The sequence below is a fragment of the Emys orbicularis genome, chromosome 8 (assembly GCF_028017835.1).
Source record: "Emys orbicularis isolate rEmyOrb1 chromosome 8, rEmyOrb1.hap1, whole genome shotgun sequence".
Lineage (NCBI taxonomy): Eukaryota > Metazoa > Chordata > Testudines > Emydidae > Emys > Emys orbicularis.
The window spans coordinates 20,209,609-20,228,873 of NC_088690.1; the positions used below are offsets into that span (position 1 = coordinate 20,209,609).

The 19,265-nt window shown below is 40.5% G+C and overlaps 1 protein-coding gene across 1 annotated transcript in view; it reads left to right on the forward strand.

The window, feature by feature from the left end:
* The window catches only part of IL23R (interleukin 23 receptor), a 41,184-nt gene extending 25,142 nt beyond the window's left edge, over nt 1-16,042 (forward strand). The window contains exons 8-14 of the mRNA XM_065409236.1: nt 447-663; nt 1,616-1,813; nt 4,221-4,322; nt 10,247-10,321; nt 11,599-11,695; nt 14,584-14,674; nt 15,401-16,042. Of these exons, the coding sequence (XP_065265308.1) occupies nt 447-663; nt 1,616-1,813; nt 4,221-4,322; nt 10,247-10,321; nt 11,599-11,695; nt 14,584-14,674; nt 15,401-16,042 (1,422 nt within the window). The remainder of the gene's footprint in view (nt 1-446; nt 664-1,615; nt 1,814-4,220; nt 4,323-10,246; nt 10,322-11,598; nt 11,696-14,583; nt 14,675-15,400) is intronic.
* The last annotated feature ends 3,223 nt before the right edge of the window (nt 16,043-19,265 follow it).

A 19,265-nucleotide genomic window follows, 5' to 3' on the forward strand; every position in this document is an offset into this window, starting at 1 on the left:
TCCCCTGCACAGTTATGGGCTCAGGAAGAAGGGAAGGGAAGAGATTTTAGTTTTGTGGCTCATCTGGGAGTGTTCCACATCCTGGTTATATGGGAGCTCAAAGCTACAAGGAAAAGTGATGTTTTTCTTGTACAAGCAGTAACCAGCCAGTTTTTTTTGAGGGAAGAAAGAGGACAAAGACGATGACATGCCTGTATAAACTTAAGGCAAAATTTGTTTGTACCTATTCCTTTAGGAGAAATTGTTCCAGAGTATTCTGCATGCTAAGTTGATGAGTCTCACTCCAGTCCTTTGAGATCCTCTGTCAATTAACAATACTCTTGGCACATAGTTACAATTTCATGCGGAGCACTATGCGTGGGGATGGTGAACCGAGGAATGTGTTCCCCAGTGGCAGCAAATAACACACTGTTCTATAAGGGCATTTATTTTTTCATTGTTTTCAGCCTCTCGCTCCAAAAGATGCCAGAGGAAGAATTCTGGGTTATACTGTGTTCCATGAAAGCCGGGGAGAAATGGTTAACTTATGTAACACATCAGACACACAATGCAAAGTTCTGGTTTCCCCAGCAATGCGCACTGTCCATGTGACTGCATATAATTCAAAGGGAAGTTCCATGCCAGCCAGTATAACAGTGACCCAAGAGCACAGTAATTTTAACGGTAAGATTATGCACACATCATCATTAGCTTTAACTGAAATCTGGTTTTGTCAGAACTGGAAAGAAAAAAAAAATCTTCTGTTTATTGCTTTAAATTGGATAAAACCCTCTGGAAATTCTGCTCCTACTCACTTCTTTTTATAAATGAACTTAGTGCTCTCCAGAAGATGCCAGACTGTGTGCCCTGGAGACAATAAATAAGCAGCCATATATTTCAAATGTTCCTCTCTGACATTGTTCAACAATAGCTTTAAAAATAAGTTTTGGGCTGTCTGCATTGGCTGGCACCAGCTGACACAACTGTGCTGCTTAATTAGGTCTTGAAAGCAGTCTCAGAACGTGGGCAATTTCCCTATGTTCACAGGACCTTAGTGAAAATAACCCCTTTCATTTCCAATAAAGGCACAGTTTCACCTTTACATCTTGTCATTTAAAACAAACAACAACAACAGGGAATTAGAAGTAGTTTCAGGGTCTACATCTGCCTCAGATTCCCCAGGCCAATGACTGTGGTTTTCCACAACCACATTTTCCTGTTTTCTAAAATGTTTCTTGCATTCAGCAACGGGGGAAAGTCCCACAGACACTGCAAGTGAAAGGGATTATATAGTGAAAATGACTAAATAGAAAGTGCATTAGGTAAATAAAGTGGAAAAATTTGATTGTTCTTGAGTCTCTCTATTAGAAGAACCAGAGGTGTTTCTTGTAAAAAGCAACAGGTACAGATTTTCAGAGAGAGAAAATGTGCGATAAACTCAACAATAGGCCTTTAATATATAAAATGCTCCAAATGTCTGTGTAAAATCTCTTTCTTTGATTTCAAGATAATTTCTTAAATTATTTCAGAGCATAGGCAGTTTCCCTGTGCAGAATGGGCCATTTAATGGGCCTTCCTATGACTGGAAAGATCCGGCCCACCTTAGTCATATCACTCCTCCTACCTCTGTTTGCAGATTTCCTATCCCCCACCAACATGCAGATTAGCCATGATGACCACAGAGGAATATCTGTCAAATGGGAGCTGCCTAAATACATTGGAAGATCAGTTCTGTGGTTCATAGTTGAATGGATTTTTGCAGCTCAGCATAACCAGCAACACGATTTTTTATGGAAGAAAGTCCCCAGCCAGGATACATTTACATATATAGAGGGTAAGATATGGTAACAATCTTTTTGCTATCTACTTTCTGTATAGTGCTATAGATGTACACAAGGCCTTGTAGCTCAAAATACAACAAAAGAAAACAAAGGAACTGTGAATTTAAATTGAGCCCCAGATCTCTGGTACTTTTAACAGTACACCTCTACCTCGATATAACGCTGTCCTCAGGAGCCAAAAAATCTTACCGCGTTATATTGAACTTGCTTTGATCCACCAGAGTGCGCAGCCCTGCCCCCCCCGGAGCACTGCTTTACCATGTTATATCCGAATTCGTGTTATATCGAGGTAGAGGTGTACAAATATGACAAAGGAGAGCAGGTGGATGTTTGTAGCAGATTGGCAGGAGGGAGGAGTTATGTGGTCTGAAAGAGGTTGGGGCAGGAAACGTGGAAATTAATTGGGAGGCTGTTCTAAATGTAGGATGCTCTGTGAAAGGAGGGACCAAGTCACAAAGAGGGAGAAGACATGAAACTTGGCTAGATTGTGGGAAGTAGTGAAGTCATACGTGGGCAGGGAAGAGTGGTACATATGGAAATGTGTCTATAAAGAGTGAAAATACAGGAGCAGAGGCAGTAATATGTGAGGCAGCAACTGTCTTCTGCAGTTATTGTTGCTGAACAATTGTAGGGGACAAAACCTGCAGGCTTTACTCGGGCAAAATTCCCACTGAGGTCAAGCATCCAGCAAAATAAGGATTGTGGCATGTGTCCCATTATGCTGAATGCAGCGTTATTGTAACCATCTTGATCCCAGGATATGAGAGAGAGACAAGGTGGGCGAAGTAATGTCTTTTATTGGACCAACTTCTATTGGTGAAAGAGACAAGCTTCAGAAGAAGAGCCCGATGTAGCTCAAAAGCTTGTTTCTTTTACCATCATCAACTTCTGTTGGTCCAATAAAAGATATTACCCTCCCTCACCATGTCTCTCCGTTATGTTGACTGCAGATCTTGTCAGCAAAGTGTTCCTGGTCCCCACATTTCCCTGTGATCATTGGCATTTTACTCCCGTAAAATCAGTTGTCATAGGCTTGGTGAATTGCATATAATGGGATCTGTATTCCTGGGCAGTGTAGCAATTTAGCCTAGGATGAATCTCCAGTTAACCATATTAGTTGGAAAAAAGATTCTGTACTGATATATTATGAGGAAAATGTGAGAAACCAAATTCAAGTGAAAACTGGTAGCTGCTTTCATCATAATAAATACAACTGTATAATAAAAAATGAACACATCCTTTGTAGTCACCTTCTCATTGGATGCCGTGTTACTTTACAAGTAAGACATGTAAATGAATATGAAACTAAAATCCCTTCCATAAACTGTTAACGAATATGGTCTTTACAGTGGAATGTACAGTGCAGAAAACAAAGCCTCATTGTAAATGACATACAATTAATTCTTCCATCTGATAAACCATGTGTCACCACAGAAATTATAAAATTTGCTATGGCACATATGTACAAATGCATTCATTTTGCTAAATCTGCAGCAATACAGGTTCAGGAAATTTGGGTCTATAGTTTTATTACTGGTGAAAAGTTTGATACCCAAATTCTCTCACAACACAATTGTCTCCAGTGTTATGTATCAGAACAGATCTGTCATACATAAGTTAGCTATATTCAATATGTATTAAACTGCAATTTCCTTCTGAAGGTTTTAATAATACGCTTCTCTTTCTAGCATTTTTTAAAACCACCAGTCACTGTGGTGTCAAATATCCACAGGGCTTTTCATCTTCAAAGCACTTTACAGACATTAACTAATTAATCTTCACTGCAATGTTAATGAGTGCTCTTCCATTAGAGATAGGGAAGCAGAGAGAAGTTTCCAAGAAAATTTGAATTTTTTATCAAAAATTAATATATAAATACATTAATTAGTTTTAAAAGCCCCGAAAATGGAAATATTTCAGCCAACCCCCCAAAATATTTAGGTTTGGCCATGCTGCTGCAGGCAGTGCCTCATGGGAAGTGTTGTTCAGTTGCCTCACGTCTCCATTGTCCTCCATGGGCTAGGCTTCCCACCCAGACTACATCTTCCCATGATGCACAGTGCCAAGGACACCCATGATGCACTGCTTCCCCTCTCCAAAAGGAGAGCCCAGAGTGTATCGTTCAGTAGTTGAATTTTCACTGCAAAAAAACCCGAAGTTTTCCACCACGACCCTCCCACCCCCCCCCCCACCCCCCCCCCCCCCCCAAAAAAAAAATCTGACCAAGCTGGATAGTCAGTCTGAGTGATGGGAATAGAATTTAAGCATTCTTAGTACTTCCTGCTCCTATATAGTCAGACCAGGCCTCTTTTCACTTTCTTTAAATATCCCATTAAAATTTTCTGCAGTTTTAACTTTAACTTGCACAGAAATGTTAAATAAAACTAACATTCGTTTCAGGAGACCTCACAGAAGGAATTCACATGAACATTTCAGTATATGCAGTGTATCAAGATGGAATAAGCAAGCCATGTCCTGGCCAACTTTATCGGGTGGATTCAGGTAAGTGTACTCTTGTGGTAAAGTCACTGCGTGCTGGGATGGAAGTAACATTTCAGTGTTCAGTTTTATGGAAAACAGTCTTCCCCCAGGTCTTTCCATGATTTGGCAATTTTGTAGAGCTATTTGATTTTATAAACTATGGCTAAACCTATCAATTTTCTCCCGCCTTCCTTGAACTATAGAGAAAAGCAGAACTTTAGAAGGAGTTTAAAAGAAGGAAGGGTTTTTTTGGATACCTGAACACCACTAGCAGGGACCTTGCCAATACAGTTGCACTTTGCCTTTGTGTGGGTATAATGTAGTTTGCAGCTCATCATGGGACACAATATAATTAAAGCTGATGCTCAAGGGAATCAATTTTCACTTTTCAAAATGGTACAAATACTGATGTGTTTGTGAATTTTCATGAGAATCTGCAGATTTGTTCATGGGGAGAATTTTCACTTTGTAATGGAAGAGGACAAATTTTGCTTCTTTTGGGGGCACATTTGACAATTAAAGCCCATGCAATGCGGGGAAACACCATCATTTTTATGGGGAGAAAATGGCGAAGCAGTGATCCTTCTTAACCTCCCCGGGAGAAGCAGCTGTGTAGGTCCAGGGCCAGGCCCTATGTGGTCTAAATATAGAAAAATAAGAGAAAGCTTTGCATAACCTCCAGTATTCTGAATGCCCCTGTCTCCCTTGTAGGATAATTGAGTGGCCTCTAGCATTGTTTTGGCCTCTGTTCTGCTTGGGAGCCAGACGTACAAAATTAATTGAGATGTTCTGTGCAACTGATCCTTGGCCAGACCACCAGCTGAAATGGCACACTGGGACAAGCCAATAGCCAATCAGGGATCTTCAGAACAATATGGGAGAACACAAGTATTTCCCTCTCCTACAGCTACTTCACATACTTTCACACCCAGATCAAAGGGAAAGGGTCCTGTTTTCTCCTGGCTTGGACTCATGCAATTTGTAATGTACACAAAACCCAAACCTGATCTTTTGTTCTGGATCAATAGAGACACACTTTGGAGGCCATCAGAATTCTACTGGCTGTTTTCTTCAGTAAAGAAAAGCTACTGTACCCATAACTGGAGACAAGGACAACATATGTGTTTTTTTCCATAAAGCCACAAAATCATTTTTCATGCTACTCTGAATAGATTTCCAGATGAGCTACCTGAAGCTGTACATACATTGCCCCTAAGACAAACTGGCTATGTTTCTGGCCAGGATTTTTCTCAGGGGCAGTCCTGCCAATGTTTTCCACCAAGGAGGCATGACCTTGAGTATATACTCAAAGTTATTTGATCATTGTTTTCAGTGTTGTCCTTCCTCAAAGACAAATTGATTGTCTCCAATGTGGTGATCTAGTTACTAGATCAGCAGACAGGGTTCCCATAGAAACTAACCAGGCTATAGATATTCCATCTACTCCTTGTGAGGAAAAAAAAAAAAAGGATCAGTATAAGCAAGACACTAAAACTTGAACTCTCAACAAAACATAGCTTAGGGTGATGTTTGCTGCACTGCTGAAGACACTACAGGATCTAAGTATAGAGTGTTATCGGTACAGCTGAGTTAATATATTCATAGGATTTAAGGCCAGAAAGGACCATCTAGTGTGTAGTATGACCTTCTGCATTACACAGGCCATAGAATATCACCTGATAATTCCTGCATCAAGCCCATATCTTCTGGTTGAGTTAGAACATATCAATATTTATATTGTGATTTTAAGCCACATATGTGAAATCAAATATGTGCTAGTCATGAGAAATACAACTTAATAACTGGGCTGGTGAATTCTGCACTTGCTGCAGCTATTGAATATTTAAATCTGTGTTCCCTTGTAGAGTAATCCAAGGTGACAAAGGCATGGGTGACATATATTATATATATATTAGGGAGAAATAACATTACATATATAAATGACTGGGGTAAATGATATATGTTATATAGCTATATAATTTATCCCCATCATCCACAACCCCAGTTATCCAAGAGATTTTTTGTAATTACTCTAAAGCACTTAGCTAAATGAGTTTGTCTCTGTTAAGAGTTGATTTAGGAAGCTCATAAATACGTCAAAGCTATTTCACATCTATATTACCTATTTTCCCAATGGACTTGAATCACACTGGGGCAAAAACAAGTGAATAGTTTTTCTTCTTCTTTTGTGAATTAGTCACATTCCCACCTTTGATTATAAACCATAATGTCAGCCTGAATGTCAGGTCAGATCAAAGACTGCACTGAAACTCGTACCAAGACAATTGTATGAAATAGTTTGACAGTTGACACAGCAGTGATATCGTGACACGTACATTTCATCTTATATAACAGTTGTGGAGAAGGTCCAGAGAAGAAGAAGAAATCTGGTACAGTCTCTGAGTTTGGCAGTCTTCCTTTTTTGTCAAAGTCTTGGTTAAACAAGGCATTTTAAAAAGGAAATGTTAACTACGGGCACTAGAGCCAGTTGAATAGCGGAAAAGGTGATTTGTGAGTATTTTTATGAAGAGAGGAGGAATACTGTGCAGGTGGGTGCACACCAGAGGTGCCCCTTTGTGATCGGGCTCAGGCATAGCAGGATCACTTCTTTTGCACTTCCACTGGTAATAGTGGCTCCAGCCATGAGGTGGTCTGCCCCTTTCAAGCTCTGGCCCTCTGGCTAGGTCACACTTTTCTATCCACCTCTGGGGATGGTAGGGAACCCCAAGCCTGCCCTCTCCTCTGGGTTCAGATCCAGGACCCAAAGGTAGGCAGCTAAGTTCTGTGCCTGAAAGTGCCATATTGCTGACTCCTGGATTGCTTCCTTACCAGTTCCCTGTTTCCCAACAGGTAAAGCAATAAACATCAAATAACTGAAATCAAAGAATAGAGGGGTAGCCGTGTTTGTTGCTTTTTACAGATTCAGACTGAGGGTCCTGTGGCACCTTTAAGACTAACAGAAGTATTGGAGCATAAGCTTTCGTGGGTGAGTGCCCACTTCATCAGACGCAAGATGAAGTGGGCATTCACCCACGAAAGTTTATGCTCCAATACTTCTGTTAGTCTTAAAGGTGCCACAGGACCCTCTGTTGCTGAAATCAAAGATAAAGTCTCAGACCTCTTGAGTGTGGCAAGGCTCTCCACTATGGGTTTAGCCAAGTCTCTACAACCAGAGCCTCAGGATCTCTTGTAGTGCTCCTTCCCAGGAGCTCCAAGTAGATCAGTTCATCTCCACTGTCTACCTTCCTTCTGAGCTGGCCTATTCCCCTTTTGAGCTCCTCCTCCAAGCCATGAATGCTTTGATGGTGTGGCAGGGTAGGGCCTCTTGGGATCAGAGCAACAGCTTAACCCCTTCCTTATCAGTGTGGAGTTTGAATAACCCATCACAAGTATTCTGTTCTATTCTATATTGGTTCTCATACTGCCATACTCTACAGAATAGAATACTCCTCATTTCTCTTCACTTGCTGTAAGAGTTTGTGTGTGTCGGGTCCCATTAGTTGTTGTTTGAGAATATTTGGACAACCACTGGTTTATTCATGAAAATGTTTGTGAATCCCAAATTTTTCACCTGAGCTCATCTGAAACAATAAGTTAATGGGCTTGATTCAGGAATTACCGGGTGAAATTCTGCGGCCGGAGGTCAGACTAGATGCTCATAATGGTTCCTTCTGGCCTTAACATGTATCAAGCTATGAAAATTCATTCCAGACCGCATTATTTGCTATTCCTATAGTCCATTCATTATTTCCAAGTTTAAGAGTATTTAGTCATCCAATCAGGGAACAAAAACAATGCCATAAGCCTTTGGTGACCAATCACATACCATAAATCACAAGTAGTCAAAGACATAGCTGAAAGAAATGCTTTGTGGAAATCAGTTTGCATAAACTCTTTGATGAATGCTTGCAAAAACCAAATATATTCTTAGAAATCAGGACTGGGTCATGAACAGAACAAAGGGCCAAAGTGACCAGATAAACTATTTGCAATAACAGATTCAACTAGCTCTAAGTAACATCCATAGTTATAATTTGCAATTTCCACCTGAGCCACATGATGGCAGCATTCAATGTAGAATATAGTAATTCTGTCTCAACCCACTAATATTGGCTAAATATATTTTAATATATAGATCAATACATTTCTCATTTCACACCCACAACTTCCTCCCTCCCCATAATTCTTCAGTGTTAACAAATGATATATTGTGAAAATCATCATACAATAGCAAGTCATCCTGACAAAATTTAACTTCATATAATGGGCGTTTCACATAGGCCAACAAATTACCTCAGGTGAAGGTCATGTCCTTAACCCAAATAGAGCACAGATCTAAAGATAAAAGAATTATGGTTAAATGGTGCTCAATGACATGGCAAAAGTGATTTTGTGCTAGATACGGCCATTATTATTATTACTAACTGTATTGTAATAGTGCCTAGAACAACAGGGGAACCAAAGAACCGAGTAAATGATATGGTGCATGGACTGTAATTGTCCACAGTGATGACTCATTTGTATTCAATCAGTATTTAAAATAGTATTTCATATCCTGAGAATCAAACATATGTTCGAAATTCAATACATCTTGTAATGATGTTTATCATTAGCAGGATTAGCAGTTCTCGAAATCCAGTACATGTTCATGTGTAAACCTACAATATATTTTTCCTTTATAAAAAATACTGCATTACTCTACAGCAATGGCTCAAAGCTCAGTGTCATTCAACTCTACTTCTTACAACAATGTTTTATTATAAGACTTAGTGTAATGATATCGTCCTGTTGTAAGACAGAGTTCTGAACCTTTACTGTATTTTTTTTTAAAAAGGGATAAATTGTATCTGTAAACTCTTCTTTGTTAGCTTTAAAAAGTCCTTCAAAATAAAGTATCAGGGTTGGACTTGCTTGCCTGAACTGCCAGGTCTAGGGGCACAGAGTTTGAATGTAACTTTAAAAACAAAGTGAGAAGCACAGATTGGAACTTCGAAAATTAAAGGAAGAGGTTTTCCGTGGAATCAAAGACTCCTATTGGCTGAGGGAAATGGAGATACCAAGGGAATTGCAACAATGAAACAAGAAACCAGGCTAGTGACTTTGTTCAGTATAAATGTGCTTCCCTTCATGGAAGCTACTCACGATCACTGGCCATCGCTCTGCATCCAGCCAGTCCAAATGAACGATATCAAAAGGAATTCAAAAGGAATTCAGGCAAGGCTGCCGCATTCTTCTTTGCGAACGTTGCAGGGAGAAATGATTGAGTGGGTGGAGAGTTCTCCATCTCCTGGGAGTCCAGATTATGGAGGCCTAAAATAGATAGATAGAGATATAGCGATGGGTCTCCATGGCTGTAAATAGGGTTATTTTTAAATAAAGTCAAGTTGTATGTTACAGTTTGTCATACTGGTCTGTGGTCTTGGCCATCAAAATCCACACTCTTTGGGGAAAAGCTAATGAAATATCTCGGATGGTATCCACTCACAGCAGAGTGGCGTAGGGATTTCTCTCTTTTACCATTTAAAAATTATACAAAGAGGCTCATTAGACAAGGCGGTTTGGCAACTGATCTACCGGCAGTCAGCATTGGGAAGAGAAATCTCAAGCATCCACCCAGTTAGGAGCGGGGGAGCTGAAAAGGGTAAGTATGAGCATTCTGCACTTGTGTCTAAATTCCAGACAGGTCTACAAAAATCCATATTGAATTGCTTGGACACCAAGGCAAATAGGTGCCAACAGCTGCTTTGGGGCTTGAGTGAAACAGCTCTATTTTTTTCCCCTCAGTAAGGACATGGGTAAAATGTTCAAAAAGCACCTAAGCGTCTTGGGTGCCTAAATGCCATTTGGAACAGATTTAGGCACTTCGTACCCAATTTTTAAAGGAAACATATTCTGTAAGGTTGTCACCACAACACTGTTTTCTCTCCCTCATTAAATTATTTCAGTAAAAAGGCTCCCAAACGCAAGCATTGATACTGATCCTGTAATCATCGCCACAGCTACAGGGGAGATTTCCTATGGTAAGAAGATAGTATTTCAGACTTGGTAAGCAAGAGTTTCTACTTGACCAGAAGTGGGTGGTTTCTGCTGTACTATATGCTACCAATAGTATCTCAGAGACTGTGAGAGGGGAGGGCAGTTTAGTGACGTGATAACAGAGAAGTGAAAAGTTAGTAACACTTGGTTTGTTATTGGAGACATGGCCCAGCCAAAAACACACCCGTTCACCAGTACAAGAATGCTGCAGCCCTATAAAGCAAACAACACATGTTAGTTAGTCTAGGGCATAATACTAATAGGTTGTATAAACTGTGCTATTGCAACAATTATGCTTTAGGACTTTTTGTTTTGTTAAGACACTTAAAATTAAATGTATGTGACAACAGCTAGGATATGAGAAACTGAGACAAAAAATAAGATAGCATTTCCTGATCATACAGATAGGCATGTTGGCTAAGCTATTTTGACTCCACAATTTGAGCCAAAGCCTTGTTTATTTCTCATGAAACACTAACCTCAGTTATTTTTCTGGTTTGTTGTAACCAGTAAAGGTACTTCTGTATTGCTTGTTCAGAGTCAGGCAGCCAAAACCAAACAAATGATCAATTTAAAAGCAGCGTACACATTTGTTCTTATGTGTAGCTAATGGTTAAACACACTGGCCATATTTCTGAGAAGTGCTTGCCTGGAAACTCCCTTCCACAGCTAGATTCTCACAGCCAGATCACAGCAGCAAATGTACAGAAGTATGCAGTGTAAAGTGTGCTGCTCCTCTAGCCCCTGGTCCTGCACTCACTGAAGACAGTGAGAGCTTGGGGTGCACAGGGAATGCACAATTAAGACAACAGTGCACATTCATCTCCCTTGCTTTGTCATTTTTAAACAAACGGGCTGAATCAAGCACTAAATATTCTATTTTGTGTATTTCATCCCAGATTTTCAACTGGTGTAAATCAGCATCGCTCCATTGACTTTAGTAGAGCTATGTTGATATATGTCAGCTGAGCAACGGGCCCCACAGCATTTCTTAAAGTAAGAAAGATTCCTTCAGCCTTTCTAAGCTTCATTTTTGGAAAAATGTTTGTTCTCTCACCAGGCCGCTGGTTTACAAACTAATGCCCCAATCCTACAAACACTAATGCATATTAATAACTTTATGCATGTTAATAATCCCATTGAACTCAATGGGACTACTCACACACGTGTATACATGTTTTCAGGTTTGGGGCCTAGAAAAAAATCTTCCCTAAGATATAAGCAATTTGATTAACTCTCTTTTTTTCCCCTCCCTTTTCAGATAATGATGGAGAAGTTTTTTGGGGAATAGGCACTGGTGCGATCATACTATCAATTGTTTTCTTAACTTTGATATTTAAAAAATCACTTAGAAAAAGGTACCGCTTTCTTTTCATTCCCCCCCCCCCCTTAGTCTCCAGAATATGCCTCTCTCTCAGAAAACCCTAGAATTATAGAAATTGATCCAGTTTTGTACAGCCCCGTTACCCAGGGCAACTTTTCCCATTCATAATCCTATGTTGCCAAAAGATGTCCGAGATTTTTGTTTTTTGTTTTTTTTACAATAAGGTGGATAATCACAACACAAAATAATATGACCATTCCTCTGTAAAGCCCATATTTAGAGAACAAGGGGTATTTCATAATATAGACATATGAGAAAAAAGAATGGAAAAAAAGCTTAATCTAAACCCAAATTAAGTTTATTCTATGTTGGCATATATTTGATCTTTTAAAACTTTATTGCTAAGGCATAAATGGAAATAACATAAGAACAGCCATTCTGGGTCAGACCAAAGGTCCATCAAGCCCAGTATCCTGTCCTCTGACAGTGGCCAATGGCAGGTGCCCCAAAGGGAATGAACAGACAGGTTATCATCAAGTGATCCATGCCCCATCACCCAATCCCAGCTTCTGGAAAACAGAGGCTAGGGACACCATTCCTGCCCATCCTGGCTAATAGCCATTGATGGACCTATCTTCCATGAATCTATCTAGCTCCCTTTTGAACCCCGTTATAGTATTGGCCTTCACAACACCCTCTGGCAAGGAGTTCCAGAGGTTGACAGTGCATTGCATGAAAAAATACTTTCTTATGTTTGTTTTAAACCTGCTACCTATTGATTTCATTTGGTGGCTCCTTTTTCTTGTATTATGAGAAGGAGTAAATAACACTTCCTTATTTACTTTCTCTATACCACTCATGATTTTATAGACCTCTATCATATCCCCCCTTAGTCGCCTCTTTTCCAAGCTTAAAAGTCCCTGACTTATTAATCTCTCCTCATACAGAAGCTGTTCCATACCCCTAATTATTTTTGTTGCCCTTTTCTGAACTTTTTCCAATATATCTTTTCTGAGATGGGGCGACCACGTCTGCACACAGTATTCAAGGTGTGGGCGTACCATGGATTTATATAGAGGCAATATGATATTTTCTGTCTTATCTATCCCTTTCTTGATGATTCCCAACAGTCTGTTCTATTTAAATTACTACTTAAATAGAACTTACCTATCAAAATCCCACATTAGGATATTTAGAAACAGGAAGAGATCTTAGGAGGGGGCAGCAGAAAGAAAAATCAGTCAGAACAGTTAAAATATTTTACAAAGACTTCCTGACATCCATTTCACCAGTGATACAGTATCAAATGTATTGTATCCCCTGCTCCTTCCCTCTGAACCATGGACTTCACAGAACAATGGGCATGTTATTTGTGAATTACCTCAACATTTGAATCTTGTGCTTCACTAAGATATTGATACCTAGGAATTCATCCACTGCTGCATCAAACACACCTGTACAGGAAACTTGAATGAAATGCTGTGGTTCTTGGGCAAGCAGACTCCTGTGGCATAGACATCAAAATGGCTGATTGAAGATTTTCCTAATGTGGATTAACCTGCATATGGAGTTAACCTGCATGATCCAAAGGATGGCACTAACACAAAGTAGGCTAAAGAGAAATATGTGGACAGATGGTGTTAAGGGGTTCATAGAATCATAGAATATCAGGGTTGGAAGGGACCTCAGGAGGTCATCTAGTCCAACCCCCTGTTCAAAGCAGGACCAATCCCCAACTAAATCTGGTTCTCTGAACCAGACACAGAATCAGAATCAGGTTTCATCTATTCTGCTATTGATGCACCTATTAAATAAAAGCATTTAATTGAAACCAGAGACTCCCTATTCCCTCAGGAACACTGTACCACACAGTTAAAACAATGGAAGTTTGGCTCACTTAAAGTTTCTTCTAAGTAATTTTCTTTTGTGTAGGTTACAGAGCAGCTTTGATTGTAAGAAAGTCAAGTTTCAATACCACAGTTTTTCTGACCATGTGCCTGAGCCAATCTCAACAGATCAGGAAATATAGGCATCCTCTTCTTCTTAACATATGTTGTTTTTTCCAGTTTGACAGCTGGCAACACTGTAAATTTAAACCTATACATTTTGCACAAGAGCTTGGGCCAGACTAAAATGGCTTCCATGGCTTCTGATTCATGGGAGCACCATAGGCCTTGGAGGCTACACAGCTGCAAAGGCTGAATCTGAGAGGATACTGCCTCCTCAGTAGCAGCCACCTAGCATAAGACCAGAGTAAGCAATTTCCAGAGCCTGTCCCCTTCCCAGGGGTGAAGCCAGACTCAACCTACCCCATTCCCTCAGGCTCAGTCAGTCTGTTAGCATCGAACTGATTCACAGTATTAGTAAATGTGTGGAATTCAAACTATATACTCTGGGCTCAATCCCACAAGTAAACTTCAAATGGAGCTCTCCATGGTTTCCCTAGGAATTCTACATATGGAAGGCTTTCAGGATCAAGCCCTGACTCACTTGTGTGCATCTACCAAGCTACTTTCATGTTCCCAAAGAGCCCTGTTCTGCGTTTACCTTTCTCTGACTTCTATGGGAACTCTGTCTGAGAAAGGGATGCTCAATTGGGCACTTAAATTGAAATCAAGGAAAATTTGCCAGGAGGTTTCAACACTATTTTTACAATAAAAATGGGATTCAATTTTCAAAGAAATTCTGAGAATTCACAGCACGCCATTATTTATATCACATTACTGTAAGTAAATGAGCCTTTAATACTCCTAGGGTAAATGTCACCCTTGGGCAGAGGGCAAATGCAAGGCCTATATGCCACTGAAGTGAGACATAAGTTGTGCATAAGTCTCATATTGCCACTCTGTCCAGGGGCAATTTTACCCTGCTAAGTCACTAATACAATACACTAACTTTTTACTTAATTTTATTTTATGTAAGAGTTAGCACAGCACTTGCATCATTGACACCAAAATGGCTGACTGAAGATTTTCCTAATGTGGAAAACAGCAGTGTGGTAAAGTCACTCCAGGTAACTACTCAAAACAACATCCCAGTTGTTTTCATTTTTCTATACAGATCAAATTTAACTCCACATGCAAAAAGTCATAACAAATAAATACAGCCCAAAGTGAGAGAAATCTTCTCTCTCGGATAGATATGCTCTGGTTCAACCAGGAATTAATTCAGGGAAGTACTATGGTCTGCGTTAATAGGAGGTCAGATTAGCTTATAACAATGATCCCTTCTGGCTTTGGAATCCATGAATCTATTTGAAACAGGTTATGCTGTGGTTATGGGTCGTGGCTCACCGTGATTCCACAGCAAGCACTGTGACATTCTGGAGCGGCTCTGGAAATCAGATTGCAAGCTCTTGGGGGCAGGAACTGTCGTCATCTGTGTGTGCATGTACAGTGCCTAGCACCATCGGGTCCAACCTGGTTGAGATCTGGAGACTCTACTGCAACCTAAATATTAAATAATATCGCTACAATCAGGACTGGCCCTGAAGTGTGTTGAAAAATATTCAGGCACACTCACATGTTCCCTTTCCTCCTCCCCTCTAGTTCCCTTTGCAGAGGTGGTTAAATGATGGTGTAACATGCTAACAAAGAGACTGAAAGGGAGAACAGTAAGGATAGGTGAAATGAGTAGGATTTTGAATCTGCGCTCCTGTCTCTTTCTTAGGAAACAGCAGTGACATTTCTACCATTTACAAAATATTGTCTATTTGTTAATTTTATTTTATTTTTTTCAGGAAAAAAGTGAGTTAATGAGTAGCAATTCCACCCAGTTGTTCTTGGATAATGATGATCCAGTCGTTACGGAAGTACTAGAGACATCACTGCAGGAGGAGTGCAAGACCACAGACACCAAAAAGGGAAACAGAAAAGTGGCCACTGAGCATATGGCCATCTCCCAAAACTCACTGCTTGTCAGCGCTCTAGTCACTGAGCAGAACAATGGCTATAAGCCCCAGGTTTCCAACAGAAGCCCACTGGGAAATGTATTTAGTAATACTTACGAAACACAGTCCCAAGCACTGGATCCAAACACGTATCTCTCAAGCCAAGATACACATGTTTTGTTAAAAGATTATACAAGTCCTATTACTTTCTTGTGGAATGCTGAAGGAACTGGGAGCAATACATTTTTACTTGAGAAGTTTAACCTCATTTTAAACAACAACAGAAGTGGACAGAGCAACACTTTCAGTACAACAGATGAGGAACCTAATACACTTTTGGAAAACCAGTGGAAAAATCCACCGTCCACTGAAAATGTTCAAGAGCAGACGTTAGTTCCAGATGAGTTGGTCTCTTGCTTAGGAGCTGTGACTGAAGAATCCATAGGTATAAAGTCCTATTTTCCACAAACTGTTGGAAAACTATTTCAATAGAAATAATTGTAATAAAGAAATAATACTATTTTATGGCCATGATACATCTATCTCTCTGAATTTCCAAGCATCAGAACTGAAAACCTAATTCAAAATCTGAAGTTCATTTTCTTAAATTGAATCAAAAGACTTTCGGATGAGATAAAACACTTTGGGTCCTTAAATCACTAATCGTTTGTAGTCATTAAATTCCCTTGGCTTTTCAGAAGAGTAAGTATATAAATCAGGTGCCCTAGATGAATTCAAATTAAGGGTATTATATCCTGCCCGCTTCTAACTGGATACAGAATTCTTCTCCTATCCTAAATCCTAAGTCATTCTCTAGTTAAATAGTTGCAATAGATATGTTTCACTCCAGAGCTGGTTGCATTTTAGTGAAGGATAAAATTATCCCTATATCTATTAGCTGAAGTTTGTAAAATATCTTGGGATCATTAGGGATGTAAAGGCACTACATTTAAGATTATTTTTATATATTGTATAATACAGGCCTGGAGGCTGAAATCACAAAATCTTTTCCATACAACTGAAAATCGATATTTAATTGTCACTTCCATCCTGTAATAAGAATAGAACTAGCCTTCAGCAAACCTTGCCCTGCCCAGTTGACTTAAAACATCTTTCTAGACTTGCCACAAAACAACTTTTCATACTAAGTTAATGGGAACAATGTTACCGATTTACCACAATCACCTCCCCTCCATGCCCCCACCAACTTCTCACTTCCTCATCAATTATTTTCTTTTAGTCCAGCGTCAGTGTTCTGAGTGACCTGCAACGTGGCAATGAGAACGTGCATTAGGTATGTTGCAGGGAATACAGTTTTGTTGAAATCAAGATAATGAAAAGCCAGGCCTCTCTTTTCTGATATGTACGTATGAGGATGGCCTGGACTGCTATCATGGAAAATTCAGCCTGTGCTCTTAGAGATATCACACAGCATTCCCTAGGCATTCTAAAACTTACTTTAAATGAGACAGGGTTGTATCATTGTGTTTAATATTTTTATTTCACATGGTGAGTCAAAACTTTTAAAAAAAACAAACAAATTGGCATATGTTTTAGAGACTTAAATATGACAGTAAAGGGAGTTTAAATAAATTCTTTAAAGGAGTAATTCCACAGAATTTCAAATAATTTTGTAATTAATAGAAAGTGTCAAATTTTTATATCAAACTTCCAGCAGCCCATTCAAAAACTGACTTGGAAATGTTTGCTTTCCTAATCGTTACTTTCACTGTCAGCTCTTTGGCACAGGGACCTTCATTTGGTTCTGTGTTTCTACAGCACCTCGCACAGTGGGGTTCTGCTCCATGACTAGGGCTCCTAGGTGCTACTGCACTACAAATAATAAAATAAGAACAATATTTTAATACCTGTAATTAAAATAAAAAAGTCTTTGTTAAGCGCCAGGTATGGACCTACAAACATCATCCAGTATTTAAATACACTGCTGGCTTATCATTGTTATATTAAGGTTTTTAGCCATCCAGCTACTCATATCCTAAACCATCCTGCTACAAACAGCATGTTACTTGTGAGATGTCTAGCCCCACCTATGGGGTTGTTTAAAAACACTATCCTGAGGCCTGGTCTACACTACAAAGTTAGGTTGATGACAGCCGCCTTGCATCAACCAATTCATGCATGTGTCTACACTCAGATTTGTCTCCCACTGATGTAAGTGCCCCATTCTGGTGATGCAGTAACAGGACCTCCCTGGACAGCCTCGAGTCCTGGTTGATGTACTGAGGTTGATGCAGAGTGAGTGTAGACATTGCATGACCTACGTCAACCCTACTAATCCTCTAGCAGTGTTTTTTAACCTCTTTGCAGTGGTGCTGGAAAATAATTTTTAATAGTGGGGGTGCTGAAAGCCAGCCCCCTTGTCCCTGTCCACACCCCTCCCCCTAGAGCTGGGGCTAGGAGCAGGGCTGTGTCTCTGGGAAGGGGGGACCCAGACAAGGGTAAGGGGGCCAAGGCTGGGGCAGCACCCCCTGCACCCCTACTTCCCACGTCTATGCCTTTTTGATACCAGGAACCGGCTTGCTGCCTTCCTAAACTGTGTCAGGGAGATCTCAGGGACGGCACCAGTCCTCAGATCGGTTGTTGAGAAACACTGCTCTAGTGCATGCCTGACACTGACTGCTCTGGTCACAATTGTGGACTTCATTGCCCAGGGGTCTTGGAGACCAGAAGCCACTCCCCACCTTTGGAAAACACTGCATATTTTTGAAATGCTTTTCCCTGATTGTCCAGCATGGTGAGTGCCCCAGCAACTCTCCCGTGCTAGGTACAACTGCCCACCCAACCATGCCGGTCACATCTTCTAGACATGCTCCTGCCTGTAGTAGACAGGAGGTATTGGATCTCCTGGGTCCCTGGGGAGAAGGGACTGTTCAGGCACAGCTAAGGAGTAGTCATAGAAATGTGGACATCTACAAAAAGTGAAGAAACTGTGGCAGGCATACGATGAGGTCAGGGAGACCAAGAGTTGATCTGGTGCTGAGCCACAGACCTGCTACTGTTACAATGAGTATGGCCAAGTCTCCACCACCACCCCTTAGACCACTACAGATACCTCTGAGGAGCCCAAGACACAGACCCTGGCCATGAATAGTGACAAGGAGGAAAATATGGGCTATGCAGGGAGCCAGAACCTGTTTGAGACTCCACCACATTCTTGCCAGTCCCACCAGCCAACCACAGATGAGCCCGATGCAGGGAAAGGAAACTTGGGTAAGCGTGTGTATGTATTTTCCCATTACAATGTTTAAATGGAAAGATGGTGCCTGGACCATCCCAGGTTCCCAAAGACACATGTATCAACTTTTCATCAGTTTACTTGTGTGAGAAAAGGTTGCAGTGCAACAAACTGAGGTAGAGTTGTTTTCATTCCCCTGTAGGATTAGGTGGGGGGGGGGGTAGGGAGGGCATGCAGAGCAGTTTGTTGATATACATAAGGACGTCCCTTGTATCCTCCTGAGAGATCTCGATGAAACTTTCATGGAGATTCTGAGGTTTCTAGGGTTGGCTGCCTTATTTCTTCCTCTGTAGGAGGACACTTTCCCATGCTACTCCACGATGAGTTCAGCTGACACCGTTGTCAGGCCCTCTCAGAGGTCCAGAGAGGTCCGGGCCACTGCCAGCTTTTGAGGCCCCACGCCATAATAAAAATAAAAAATGACGACACATGAAAACAAAATAAGGCACCAAAAAAGAG